The sequence below is a fragment of the Polyodon spathula genome, chromosome 10 (genome assembly GCF_017654505.1).
Source record: "Polyodon spathula isolate WHYD16114869_AA chromosome 10, ASM1765450v1, whole genome shotgun sequence".
Taxonomy (NCBI): domain Eukaryota; kingdom Metazoa; phylum Chordata; class Actinopteri; order Acipenseriformes; family Polyodontidae; genus Polyodon; species Polyodon spathula.
The window spans coordinates 40,188,121-40,202,830 of record NC_054543.1 but is presented as its reverse complement, the minus strand read 5'-3'; the positions used below and the strand labels follow the sequence as shown (position 1 = coordinate 40,202,830).

The following is a 14,710-nucleotide window of genomic DNA, read 5'->3' as shown; positions in this document are numbered from 1 at the left end:
TATCAGAATGTGAGCTTTGTGTGCTTGCTATTTGCATAATTTTGTTGGCAAACAGGGGAAAAAGCAATTTACAGCAACAGCATCACACAGTAAAAAAAATGTAAATGAAAGAAAGGAAAAAAATAATCAATACTTTATTTAAATATCTCTAACGTCATCTGGTTACAAATCAGAAGACAGACACTAATTTCAATTCGTACTGGAGCCTGGTGATGGTACCATTAATTCCAGATAAGAAAGGAGCGTTGTACTTAACCTTCCTTAATCCGTGACAGATGCTTTAGCCAGATCAATAATCTTTCACTTTTTTTGTTCCAACGAGAAGACTGATCGCAAATAGTTCCCTTGTGCTCATTTCTACCTCCCTTGGACTTCAGCATTGCTCCAATTAGTCACTCACTGGGAAGACTGGAGGGAACATTAGAGACCAGCAACCCCCTGGGACCAACATCAAGGGGCGGCTCTCAGTAGACACCCTTTGTCACAAACTTAGAATGGTTTGAGAGAAAGAAAGCCACTCAAACAAGTGCATCAAGCATTAGTTTCTGCGGAGAGAGGGGATGAGAAGTTGCAGCTTTAGCTACTGAGGGAGAAATAATTACAATGTTGCCTTCTCATGAATTATGAAGCAGCCCCTGGGTTCTTTTAGCACTGGTCTAAATGCTGCATTTCTATCCATGGGTCTGAAGCGAAGAGCAAGGGTGTTTTTTTTGACAGCTGTATTACTGCTGATAAGCAAGACTCAGCTAGCTGATCAAGTAGTGAGACAAGGAGCTAGCACAGGCACTGCAAGCAGCAGCACAGTTCTCTTTTTTTCTTGTAGTTGGGATCTGTTTAGAAAACAAAAGGTAAGGGGAGGTAAAAAAAAAAACAAGGTTGATAGCTGTTATCAAAGTAACCAGACGCAGACCTGGCTGCCCACATGCCGATCGAATTTGTTTGCAAAATTAAATTTGCAGAGGAGGATGAGAAGCAGAAGGGAAAACAGGAAGGGGACAAGGAGAGCCTGATTGAGGAGACCTGTACACCCCCAACCAAGGACCTGGCTGGCTTTGCAAACTCCTGCACCCTTCATGGGATTAATCATATACTTGTTTCAGGGAGGCTAGGCATCAAGCAGACCCTTTGGGCGCTGACCTTTCTGGTGTCTCTAGCATTGTTTTTGTACCAGGCAGCTAAGTGTGCCATGTTTTACTTGGAGCACCCCCATGTAACGGCACTGGATGAGGAAGCTCGCCGGGAGATGGTCTTTCCTGCCGTGACCATCTGTAACATCAACCGCTTTCGCTTTTCTGCACTCACCGACGCTGACATTTACCACCTTACCAACTTGACTGGACTACCCCCAAAGAACAGGGATGGGCACAAAGCCACAGATTTGGTGTACCCTGACCCCAACATGGAAGACATCTTTAACAGGACAGGGCACCAGATGGAGGACATGCTGAAGAGCTGTAATTTTAGCGGGGAGAATTGCTCTGCCAAAGACTTTTCAGTGGTAAGTGCCATTCTTTTTTATTAGCAACATATGCTTTACAAAACATGCTGTTCTGTAGGACAGAACTCAGTTAAGAAAAATGAAGTCATATATGTAATGTGAACTGTACAGTATGTTATTAAGTCCAAGTAGACTGTGAATATCATTGCCTTTTGAGGAGGTTAAGAACTTGAATAAATAGCCAGACAAGCCAAGTTCATTACAGGAGCGATCTAGCTGATACTGCTGTAACAGCTTCACATCTCAGATTCAATCAGTGGTGTCCAGTAAAAGAAATTGAACTGGTGTTTACAAGGTTTCCTCCGAGACGCATAGTGTATTGTATATTGTGGCATGCTGCTATTTATAGAGTCATGGCTACACTGTGGCTTGTGCTGTATTTGTAGGAGAACGAATGACTATAATCATTTGTATTACAGCTACTTTAGGGAAGAGCACAGTGCTTTTACTTTTCAGAAAGAACAGAGTATTCATAATGTTTCTAATGCCTGTTGGGGGGGGGGGGGGTATTTGGTAACAAAGAGCTGATTACAGTTTTGTCTTGCTTTGTCAGTGTAAATGCAGTTTGTGTTTTTGCTGCATCGATGTCTCTTAGTAGCACCTTCTTTATGAGAAACAATGTATAGATTTTGCTAAGTTTCATTTAAATCCGAGTCATGTTAATCCTAAATATTAAAAATAGCTTTTATTGATATTACCTGCTGCCTTAGTCAAATGTTCAAATAAAAAATGTATGCCTAGGTATTTTAATTTAGTCTTTTGAAATCCAAATATATAAATATTAGACTTTTCTTCTTTACAATGCAAGTAATCACATTTTTGTTTTATATAAATATGTATTTCTAATGGTTTTGAGCTGTATGAAAATATATTGAGGATCAGTTACTGTAATTCAAAACTCTCCTGCAACCTCTGATATTATAATAAATGTTTATTTCTGTCCAATTATTTACCCTTTGGAATTTACTTTCAGCTCCCTAGATGGAAATGTAATTTAGGGAATTGGCAGTTACTGGAGGATAGCTAGGAGTATGACGGTAATATCAAAGTTATAGTATATTGTAGTGACAGTGGAAATCTATTGATGTGCGCGTCAGTGAAGTGACCGATAGTGGATTATAATACCTTAGGGCTGAGGTCAATATTGTCCGCTTTGTTGCTTATCTTACCTGAGTTTGTATCTGTTTAAACCCTTTTAATGAAAGAAAAGACGTCTGACAGATTGGCTTAAAATTCACTGCAAAGACTGTTGTTTGATCTAACTTGTATTCCCTAGCAGGAGTGGTGTTTGCAGGATTTTTATATCCACTTTAGTTTCTATTGTATTGAAGTCCAGCACATTATTAGGGAATTGTGGGGTGCGGCACGGCTAGCAGGGAATAGGAAGTGCACTGTTTTACTGTATAATATCTGACAGTTAAATGGGTAATTATGTATGTAATGGCCATTTTTCAATACATTGTGTGAGGCTTAAGTTATAGTGATCTATAAGAATTTCTAAGTCTGTGTTCTGTTGTGAAAAAGCCACTCTGCCCAAATATCTGGAAACTTGTCACAAGTTAACTTTAGACCCTAGCCTATTGCAGTATTCATCAGTAACCATATTCAAACGAATGTTCTCCATATGGAGAAGGCTAATGTGGGGTTGTGTATGTTTTTGCATTTTAATTACTTAAGAGAATATGAAGCTGTGAAAACCTGAGATGCATAAAAGGTTACAGAACACTGTTACATTTATTCCTACAGTACTTAGTTACTGCCTCCACTATACTGTTTTTGTATAAGATATTTATATAAACAGATTTGTTATTATAGAAAAGACATAGACCCAGAACGAAAACATAGGTCAAGTTTTCCCCCAGTTATACTGTCTTTGGAAAATATCTGTAGTTCCTCATCTGTGCGTCATTGTGTCGCAATCTAAAAACACTAAATTGCAGTCTCTCCTTTTTTATTTTAAATGTTTTATTTAGACAAACCCTAAAACAGTTTTGTGGGAAACTAGAGGTGTTCTCCATATACAGTACACATTAAGGGATAGCAGAGTCCAGGTTGGTTAAAAATATGCTCTGTATTTTATTGTGCTTAAAAAGACATTTTAGTAACACAAAAAAAAAAGTTAGGAAAACAAATGTATTGATAAAATGGTCTTCATGTTGTTAAAACCCATATTTCTTTAAGTCATACTGAATACTGTATGTATTGCACATAAACAGCAGTACAAACAGAAATAATAAGTACTTTTAAAAGTCGACGGATGTTCTTGAGTGCTTTACATCTCTCAATATTTGTTGGTTTTTAACTGATTCCTTCTAGTGACATTTTCTTATCCATATCTATCAACAAACATTAGGAACAAAGTTTAGGATCAATGGATCCCCAATCTCAGTACAGATCACAAGGTTAAACTGATCATTTCTCTCTTCTTCTGGGGGAATGGCTGTGCGTGGGGGAGGAGTCAGGAGAGTAATAGGAGTGCTGCAAAAAAGAAAATAATAATAATTAGATGTAATCTTTTAATCATGTTTTTTTTTTCTTTATTTTTAATTTTTTTAAGTATCAGCAGATTTATTTGGTGTAATTTAAATGTCAATGCACTTTATTGATTAAACATTCAGATTGCTGTTTTATTAAAAAAAAAAAAAAAAAAAAAAAAAAAAAACAACCTTTGTTTAATATGTTGAAAATACACATCAAGATGTTCTAATCATGTGAGCAACAAGTTAGTACAGCACTGTCTAAGTTCTCAGTGGAATGACTTAATACATTGCTTTACAGTCCTCTAGGGGGCAGAAGACTGATACATTGTGTTTGTTACAAGTGAGAACATCTTAAAACCTACCTGCAGACTATCTGGAAGCACTCGATGTGTTGCAATTTAATTGACCTTGAAGTTTATCATTAGTACCGTCTTCTGTACTATCATCCATAGCTGCTACTTTTAGTTCATAGCTATTGACCAAAAAAGTTTTACATTACAAGCGTATTCAGAAAAAAGAATTATATTCATGGCTTGTACCAAAACATCTTGCTTTTATATTTCACTTGAAATTGGAAATGGAAAAAAGTATACCCAATTCCCATGACAGGGTCATTCTGCAGGCTTTGTAGTAATGATACATTTGTATGGTTTATGTATGTTATATGTGACATGATTTAAACAGTCAATACTAAGAATCAGGCAACTGGGTTATTTTTTTGTGGTTATGTTACACTTAATATTTACTATTAGACTGTTTATTTTATATTTATTTTTTATTATTATTTATTTATTATTTTGTTAGAGCAGGGTTTACAAAATCCAGGCTTGGAGTGCATTAGTTCAAAAAGTAAAATGTAGTTAATACAAATAAGTATTTTAGGGCTTGGATGGGGGTTTAATTGGGATAAACAATCTGGAACATAATTGGTAGCAAGAACTAGATTGAATGAGCTTAACAAATAGTTTAACAAAGGAAAAATGAAGTACATGCTCAGAGATTTGACAGCCTCATGTCAGTAATCATTTTGATGTTACGTTCAATAAAGATCTCAGAATGTAATGCTTGGAGGTCTAACATGGTCTTCCAGTTTGTTTTTTAAGGATTACATAATTCGCTCTTTTGTAAGCATTGAGTCATAGAGATTCTTAATAAGCAATAATAAAGCATTATGTACACTGAACAAAAATATAAAAGCAACATGCAACAATTTCAAAGATTTTACTGAGTTACAGTTCATATAAGGAAATCAGTCAATTCAAATAAATTCATTAGGTCCTAATCTATGGATTCCACATGACTGGGAATACATATATACATCTGTTGGCCACAGATACCTTAAAAAAAAAGGTAGGGGAGTGGATCAGAAAATCAGTGGGTGACATGTCTGGTGAGTATGCAGGCCATGGAAGAACTGATCCTTGCGACATGGGGCCATGCATTATCATGCTGAAACATGAGGTGATGATGGCGGATGAATGGCACGACAATGTGCCTCAGGATCTCATCACTGTATCTCTGTGCATTCAAATTGCCATCGATAAAATGCAATTGTGTTCGTTGTCCGTAGCTTATACCTGCCCATACCATAACCCCATTGCCACCATGGGGCACTCTGTTCACAACGTTCACATCAGCAAACCGCTCGCCCACACGATGCCATACACGCTGTCTGCCATCTGCCCAGTACAGTTGAAACCAGGATTAATCCGTGAAGAGCACACTTCTCCAGCATGCCACTGAAGTCGGTTACGACGCCGAACTGCAGTCAGGTCAAGAGCCTGGTGAGGAAGACGAGCACGCAGATGGGCTTCCCTGAGACGGTTTCTGAGAGTTTGTGCAGAAATTCTTCGGTTGTGCAAACCCACAGTTTCATCAGATGTCCTGGTGGCTGGTCCTAGGCTGGCATGGTTGCACGTGGTCTGCGGTTGTGAGGCCGGTTGGATATACTGCCAAATTCTCTAAAACGACGTTGGAGGCGGCTTATGGTAGAGAAATGAACATTCAATTCTCTAGCAACAGCTCTGGTGGACATTCCTGCAGTCAGCATGCCAATTGCATGCTCCCTCAAAACTTGTGTTGTGTGACAAAACTGCACATTTTAGAGTGGCCTTTCATTGTCCCCAGCGCAAGGTGCACCTGTGTAATGATCATGCTGTTTAATCAGCTTCTTGATATGCCACACCTGTCAGGTGGATGGATTATCTTGGCAAAGGAGAAATGCTCACTAATAGGGATGTAAACAAATATACAGCAATTTTTTTTTTTTTTTATGTGTTGTCCCTTTGAAGTGCAGTTTTAAAATATCTTCATGGCATTGTTTTAATTGAGTAGTTTACCTGATGTGATTGTTACCAGCCATTTCAACCTTCACCATCTCAGGCCAACTATATGAAAATAAAGTTAAATTACAAATGTGATGCTTTGAACAGACAAGTTCAATTTGGAGTTGAGAACTGTAGGGCTTTGCTCACCCATTCCAATGGCTTTTAATAGGCTAGGTTAGTATATACCCTCTGAGCCACATGAATGGAGTGGACATCTTTGATAATCCTCTGTTAATGGACTGATCCAAGTTCCATGTGCTTATTACCATGTTTTATTTATTTGTCATTTATCAGATTTTCAAAGTCAGTGAGGACGTCTGCTACTGAATATGTTAATGGCTGTAGCAAACTGATCAAAATAGGTAAAAAACAACAACAACAAAAAAAAATTCTGTAAAACCTAATTTAGCACGGCCAACAGAGATTTCACAACTCCCTCTAGTCAGTTCAGTATATAAGGCTCAGGTTCCAAGTCAGGACGAGCTTAATGCATTTGAAAAGATAATTGAATATTTAATAACATGCCATGTCCTTTAGAGTGTATGTCATGTACATATTATCTTCAACTTTAATTGAAAATCATTGCATAAACATGGAATTATAATAGACTTAAATATATCACAATATCTAGTACGGTATATGATACACTGAAAAAGAGAAACCTTACCACAGTGAAGCTATAATATCATTCCATCCTTCTGGCTTCCTTCTTCGGACTTCTGTGTTTGTGAGGATCCCAGAGCAATGTGACCAAACCATTTTCAACTTTAAATGTCACATGTAATTAAGTTTCTAAGAGTTACACACACACACACACACACACACACACACACACACACACACACACACACACACACACACACACACACACACACACACACACACATCATCATGACTGCCAGGAACTGGCACACTAGTGTGTCATCAGTCTAGGAAGGCGTTAGCATTGAGTAAGTGATAAATGTGAATGTTTGGCTTTTACATAAAGTAGAAGCAAAAAGATGTAGTGTTGGGGGTGGGTAAAACTATAGACTGTTGTTTAATTGTCTGATAGAGAAATAATATTGTCAATATCCTGTTTGCATTTTTTTTTTTTTTTTAGAGCTTGGGTAGAAGTTGTTAACGATTAATTATGTAAAGAAACAGAACCTACCAATCAGGTTTGCTTTTTGTTTGAATTTGAAAATCAAAGGCCCCTGGAAACTAATGGGAAATAAAACCTAGCAAGCAATTCATTTCGATTTTTTTTTTTTACAGTTAAGAGATTAAGAAGAAAGAAGCACAGGCTCATGTATGTCAAGTCTCAAGGTTTACCCGTGAAACTCATGCTTTTTCACAATTTTCATGACCATGCAATGGATTCTCACATTTTTTCTTAAGTTTGTTATTGCTTGTGAGGCTGCGAAACCCTTTATACAAGATACTGCAGTAAATCCAATACAGCTGTCCAAGCATATTGTTTCATTTTGTTGGAGGGGTGGGGGTCACCATGAAGAGGTGTACATTACCATTCTACATTCTTGTAGCTGCTACGCAAACTCCCCCCTTAATCCAAAGATAGAATTGCCTTGTTGTCTCAAACTGATGGTTTGTCTGTGCAAGCCTTCAATGTTTCTGACCAAAACATGTCATTACTCGGACAGAGACGAAGGAGAAGCTATCAGACTGTCACTGCCTCGTTCATGCAGAAATTACCACAGCAGTAAAAGAGAAATGGACATCAATTAGAATTTAATTATTTCAAAAAGTGTAATGTTCTTTACAATGCTAGTGTCAGTGGTTATAAAGACAATATAAAGAAAGACGCCAGACTATGTATTTGTTTTATTTGAGCACGTCTCCACAAAAGGAGAAAAAGCAGACAGTATTTTCATGAATAGCTAGAGTTGTGTTTTTATTTATTTTTTTATGTACTCATGCTGTATTCGTGCCTGGAACTTCGAGCCTGGTCTGCATAGGTGGTTCAGTGGCACAGCCATCAGCCACTGGCATGAATCCTGATCCGTCACCAGCATACCCCCCCACCCCCCAACCAAAACAAAATCTAGTGGTCTAGGTTAAGGATTTTCATCAATCCCAAGGTTTTTCAGCACGGGTCTCACTGGTGTGAACACTTTGGGTATGACATGTCTGCAGGCTGCACTATAAAAGCTTCTAAGCTGTGTTTGGTCCTTCTTTGTGGCAGTGCTAGACTGTATGCAAATTACTGGAATGAAAATAAATACAGTATAAGTGCTAATATAACTGACAGAGCAGAATATTGCACATTTTTAATACATTTTCAAAACAGGTTTAACTGTATATAGTTGCACTCAAGTTTTGTATTTAAATATCTCCAAACTGTTTCCATTAGATCAGTGCTGTGATTTTTAATTGGTGTTATCAGTCTTGAGAAGATCATTCCCTCACAACGCATGGCAGATACAAGTCCTGCAGTGACATCAAGATGGTATCAAGCCATGCAAGCACAAGGACTAAACCAGCTGAAAGCAGCAGTTCCCTTATTGTTTTAAACTAACTCAATCACCCCATCAATAAAAAGAGCAGATCCCCTGCTTCGAATGACCTTGACCTATTAACTAGCTGGCATTCTCCATGGACATTGAAACTCAAAAACACAGTAAGGGCAGTTAGACTTGATTGCTTTGTATGTTTTCTCTTAACCTGTTTTGAGGTCTCCCGTAAGAAAATATTATTTAAATTGCACAAAGTATGTATGTTGCATAGAGGCTGGACAAACAAATGAAACAGACACTTTAATGTACATAGGCTGTTTGTTACATGTCTGACTAATCTGCTTTGCAAATGGGAAATGGGATTACTATTACTATATATATATATATATATATATATATATATATATATATATATATATATATATATCATCTCTCAATGCAAGTCAGTTTCAGTCACAATGGCAGAGACATCAGATCTGACATACTTTGACAGGGGGCCTATCATAGGTCTCAGTTAAAAGGTGCTTCTGTATCTAAGACTGCACAAATTACTGCCTGTTACACGGTCTGAATAAGAGTTCCCTGCAGATTTCCACCCCCAGCTTCCTGTAAGAGGTTAGCGTTAATCATTGAGGATGGTTATGTAACCCTACTGGCATGCTTATCACATGGAATCAGTGCAGTCTTGGCTTGCTAAGGGCCTCGCATCCCTACTGGCAATGGTATGTCAGTTCTCAAACACTGTACACACACAATCTTTTTCCTGAAAACAGCTTATGTAAAAGACCAATACGTCTTCTTAGTTCTGCCCGTTAGCACTGAATAGAAGTTACTTTAAAATTCTTATTAGCCAGGACCTTTACATTCTCCCTCTGTGAGGTATTTCTCAGGGGGGGCATGTTCTGCTTCATAAATGCTTCTCTGAAGCAATATTTCTTCCACCGTGCCATGCACAGAGAAATTCAAGTTCTGCTAACCCAAAGGAACCATTTATCAGAGGAAACATTTGTTTTTCTTTGACGAGGACCATACTGTTTACTGCATTTCATAGTGTGGAGAAGGTACAGTCACTTCATGTAGGATGGATAATTACAGCTACATTTCCATTAGATCACCCCCCCCCCTCCTCCTCCCCCTCAAATCAATACACCATGCAGTCAAATGAGTTTCTTGCCTTCAAGCTTGGTTTGCTCACTTTTTTAAAGCATTTTTTTTCTACTGTGGATGGAGTTTGACTTGGGATTGAAGACTCCCACTTGTGTTTATTAATGTGAACAGCTGGCCAAGATCTGAACTTTGGAGATCAGTTACTTTTGTATAAACCTCATTAAGATGCTTGACAAAATCTATACGATAGTGTTTAATACACCGTTGGCACTTCGCCCTTTCCAGTGAATGGGCGACTACAGAGGCAATAAATATCTGTGCTAAAGACGTCTGCCAAATGAATAAATAATAATAACAAATAATTCTATCAGCTGTAATAAAACTGCCTTTTTTTGTCCAAATAGCTATTGCTCATAAAAAGGTATGTACTGCACCAAAGCTATGTCAGACCAGAGAATTCAGATGAAAATCAGTTTTTGTAAATTAAATTATAGCTCTATGGTCATCATTAGACTGTCATTCTACTATTTCTCATATATATATATATATATATATATATATATATATATATATATATATATATATATATATATATATATATATATATAATGTTTTTGTAACTTTTCAATACACTCTTTTTCCTACATATATATAGCGCTCCCTCATAATCACATACATATTGGTTCAGTGTATCAGATTATCATCAGACTCAATCCAATAGGAAGCTAGGAGTCAGATGAAAATTCAAGTCAATTATCATGATCAGCTTTTGAATGAAAATACAAGGCATTTATCTGGTTCACAGTGAAGAGTATGACTGACCAACAGAATCAACCCATGGATTCTGAATGAGAACCCTAAACTAATTATTCTATTCATTGAAGAAGAAGGTGAGATTACTCATCTGTAGGTGTAGTAGCAACATATATCCATTCTTTTCTGCCTGTGCCCAAGGAAAAACACCCTAAAACTAGACATTTTAAACTATTGGATCATGTTGGGGTGAGTAAATAGTTAGACTTCAGTTTACTGCACAGCAGTATACAATATACATGCCTGGTTATTCATCTTATGAACTGCAGAAAGATATATAACCGGATATTTCTGTGACATTCACATGCCTCACTGAAGTGGAAGATGTGCAAATTAACAGTCACAAAAAATATTCAAATACTGTAGTCTTTCAACCATGCTTATAGGTTTATAATTGAAGAATGCATGCAAGTGGAAGTCAATTTCATTTTTCAATGTCTTTAAATATGTTAAATACAAGTTATGCAGTCTTCAAATAAATCAGAGAACCTAGCATTCAACCAGAACATAAAAATGAAGAAGTCCTGTAGTCTTCAAAGTCTTATTAAAGTCAACTAGGGACTGATAAAAAAAAGGCCAACAAAATGCTTGGATATATATATATATATATATATATATATATATATATATATATATATATATATATATATATATATATATATATATATATATATATATATATATATACACAGTGAATTTAAATCAAGGGAAATAATGCTAAAACTTTACAATGCATTAGTAAGACCTCAACTAGAATATTGTGTTCAGTTCTGGTCACCTTGCTACAAAAAGGATAGTGCTGCTCTAGAAAGAGTGCAAATAAGAGTGACCAGAATTATTCCTAGTTCAAAAGGCATGTCATATGCAGACAGGCTAAAATAATTGAATCTATTCAGTTCTTGAACAAAGAAGACTACATGGCGATCTGATTCATGCATTCAAAATTCTAAAAGATATTGTCAATGTCAACCCAGGGGACTTTTTCGACCTGAAAAAAAGAAACAAGGACCAGGGGTCACAAATGGAGATTAGATAAAGGGCCATTCAGAACAGAAAAGAGGAGGCACTGCTTTACACAGAGAATTGTGGGAGTCTGGAACCAACTCCCCAGTAATGTTGTTGAATCTGACACCCTGGGACCCTTCAAGAAACTGTTCAATGAGATTCTGGGATCAATACGCTATTAACAAGCAAATGAGCAAGATGGGCTGAATGGCCTCCTCTCGTTTGTAACCTTTCTTATGTTATGATAAGGGATCATAGGACAGATACACGGAACGGTTGGATACTACTTTGAATGTATAGGTACATGTTCTTTATCAATCATCAGATAAACTCATACATTTTAATATTACTAAAAAACAGTCACCATATATAAATATAAAAAGAAAATGTATATCTTGTAAGTATAATATAATAGATGACAGAAGTAAACACTATCAGCAGAGGTTTACAACCTGTGATTAGAGTCCAGATCCCTGAAAAATTGCCCAAATTAAGCTATTGAATCTGTCTACCCATTTCAACACAGCCCCGCAACAAATAAACTCCTACCCACCGAACACCTCACCCCCTTTTCGACTGATGTGTCTCACAATATGCCTGATTCCTCTGTACTGAATGTGGCTGGACATGTGACATTCAGTACATTATCAATATTGATGCATTCTTTAATGCCATGAGCTTTTAGTTGCCATCAGCTGGTGATCGAGATCAAACTGATTTGGACTTGCTCTGTTAGAATTGCAGGCTGGCACAACTGATCTGTCCAACTTGCACTGTACATTGGCTCTATGTATTTTCAGTTTGAGTTTGATAAAGTGCTGTTATCATAATGAATTTTGTAAAACCAGTTTTTCTACCACCTTAAACTGAAAACTGGTTTTTGCTATTTCACAGTGTTTTTAATTTTAAGTATTTATATAGCATTGTACAGTAACTGTTGTTACTACAGTTTAGAATTTTCTCTATTATGACTGTTTTCACTTTTGTATATAATATATTCTGCATCTACAGTATAAAGTGGTTGCAAAGCATTTATAAGGGTTCAAATCCTCCCTGCCATAAAACATGTGCGAATGTGGGTGGAGCCTTAATTTAATGATCAGTGGTTAGTTAGGTTTCTGCCACATGGTATTTAAGGCGGAGAAAATCCTTTGTTTTGGGGCTGATGTTGGAGAAGAGTGCTGGCGAGTTGTTTGTTCCTGTAGATATTAGAAAATGGATAGTGCTCAGCCTGACAGCAGAATTATTTTTGTTTAACCTTTTATTTTGGCCCTGTGCCTGCTTATTTGTGTCTTTTTCGACTATTAAAAATGCACACCCACACTTAAACTGCAGCTATTCCTGATTCTGAGTCTCATTGCTGATGCTATCCTGCCACATTTCATGTCAGCAGTGGGATTAGCCTTCACTGACCATTTTCTAATAGTTACAGGAATAAACAACTCGCCAGCACTCTTCTCCAACACCACCCCCAAAGCAAAGGATTTTCTCATCCTTAAATACCATTTAATTAATCTTAATTAATCATTAATCGTTCAATTAAGGCTCCAGCCACATTCTCACATGTTTTATGGCAGGGAGGATTTGAATCCTTACCCTGCCACCGTATACTCCCAACATCCACACATTCACACACACTACATGTAGGGCTTTCGCCCTGCTACAGTCCTTGAAAGAAATCAATTATGATAGTGCAATGTACCATTCTGTGCAGATATATCCAATATGGCAGTTCATTGCCTGAAGGGCAAATTCTTCCCCATCCTGCCCAATGCCCCAGATATGACCAATAGGTTTTGGGGTTTTTTTTGTATTTATTTATACATTCAAAGAAAGTCTGGTAATATTGAACTGACATTAGCAGTGTTGTCCAAGGGCATCAGCAGAAGTGCTCAGGGCATCAAGCAACAGATGGGCAATTTTGTTATTCTGTAAAAGACCAATATGTTTCAGCTAATAAAAATCAACACCAACCCCAATGACATCAAATCTTTCAAAAATCACACATTATAACCCATGAAGGCATTAAAGATGAAGGCTTGTAATTTAAATCTTTGTCTATAATTATCCTAAGTTTCCTTTTAGTACTTCTGTTTATTTCATGGTTGAGTGTTCAGTGTTATGGTGGATATCAGACTACATTGTGAATACCAGATTCATAAATGTTTGCAGGCATATTCAACTCTTCTCTTGCAGCTGATGTGCTCAGGAAGCAGAAAAGCAGATGCTATAACTGCATATATTGAGCCTCACACTTATTTTGTGTTTTTGCAACTTGATAGTAAAAGGGCATCTGGGATTTTCCGTATAAGTAGGTCCACAAAACATTTTGCTGTAAGTCTCAATTTACAAAAAATCTCAATTTACAAAAACAAAAAGAAGATATTTGTCCTAGAAAAGCAGAAAGTTATAACTCCAAGTCCTACTTTTGCCATTAGATAATATGTATTGTAAGAGGGAGGAGTGATGTGGATACAAACACAAGATGTGTCTGTACTGTACATGAGTACCACAGAGACACATTTATTGTATTATGTTTGGTTTCTTTTCGTAGATGATTTAATAACAACATCTAAATATTCAAGGTGGTGCTTAAAAATATATCAGAGATACGTACAGCAAAGAATACAACAAAGATAAAGTGATGCATTGGTTCTAAACACCATGTGTTCGCTAACCCTTTTATGTTAGTCATATGACTTTCTAAGAAAAGTATGGAACTTTCTGTTTCTGAACTCTACTTGCATCCTCATTGCTGATCTGTCAGATTCCATTTAGCATTTTCTACATCTTTTGCCATCCCATGGTGACCTTTCTCTCTCTCTCTCTCTCTCTCTCTCTCTCTCTCTCTCTCTCTCTCTCTCTCTCTCTCTCTCTCTCTTGTTCTCTGGTTACTGTCTCTTGCTGTCTTCTGACAGTGCAGTAAAGATTCATTTTGTTTGTCCTAATGTATGTTAATGAGATAGTTGTGTGGATTTGATTGTGGATTGCTTGAAATGCAGCCTTGCTCCCTAAATGCTGTGC

At 37.0% G+C, this 14,710-nt stretch overlaps 1 protein-coding gene across 1 annotated transcript in view; it reads left to right on the top strand.

The window, feature by feature from the left end:
• Positions 1-761: 761 nt before the first annotated feature.
• The window catches only part of LOC121321546 (acid-sensing ion channel 4-A-like), a 73,100-nt gene continuing 59,151 nt past the window's right edge, over positions 762-14,710 (top strand). The window contains exon 1 of the mRNA XM_041260545.1: positions 762-1,498. Coding sequence (XP_041116479.1) covers positions 923-1,498 — 576 coding nt within the window. The 5' untranslated portion in view covers positions 762-922. The remainder of the gene's footprint in view (positions 1,499-14,710) is intronic.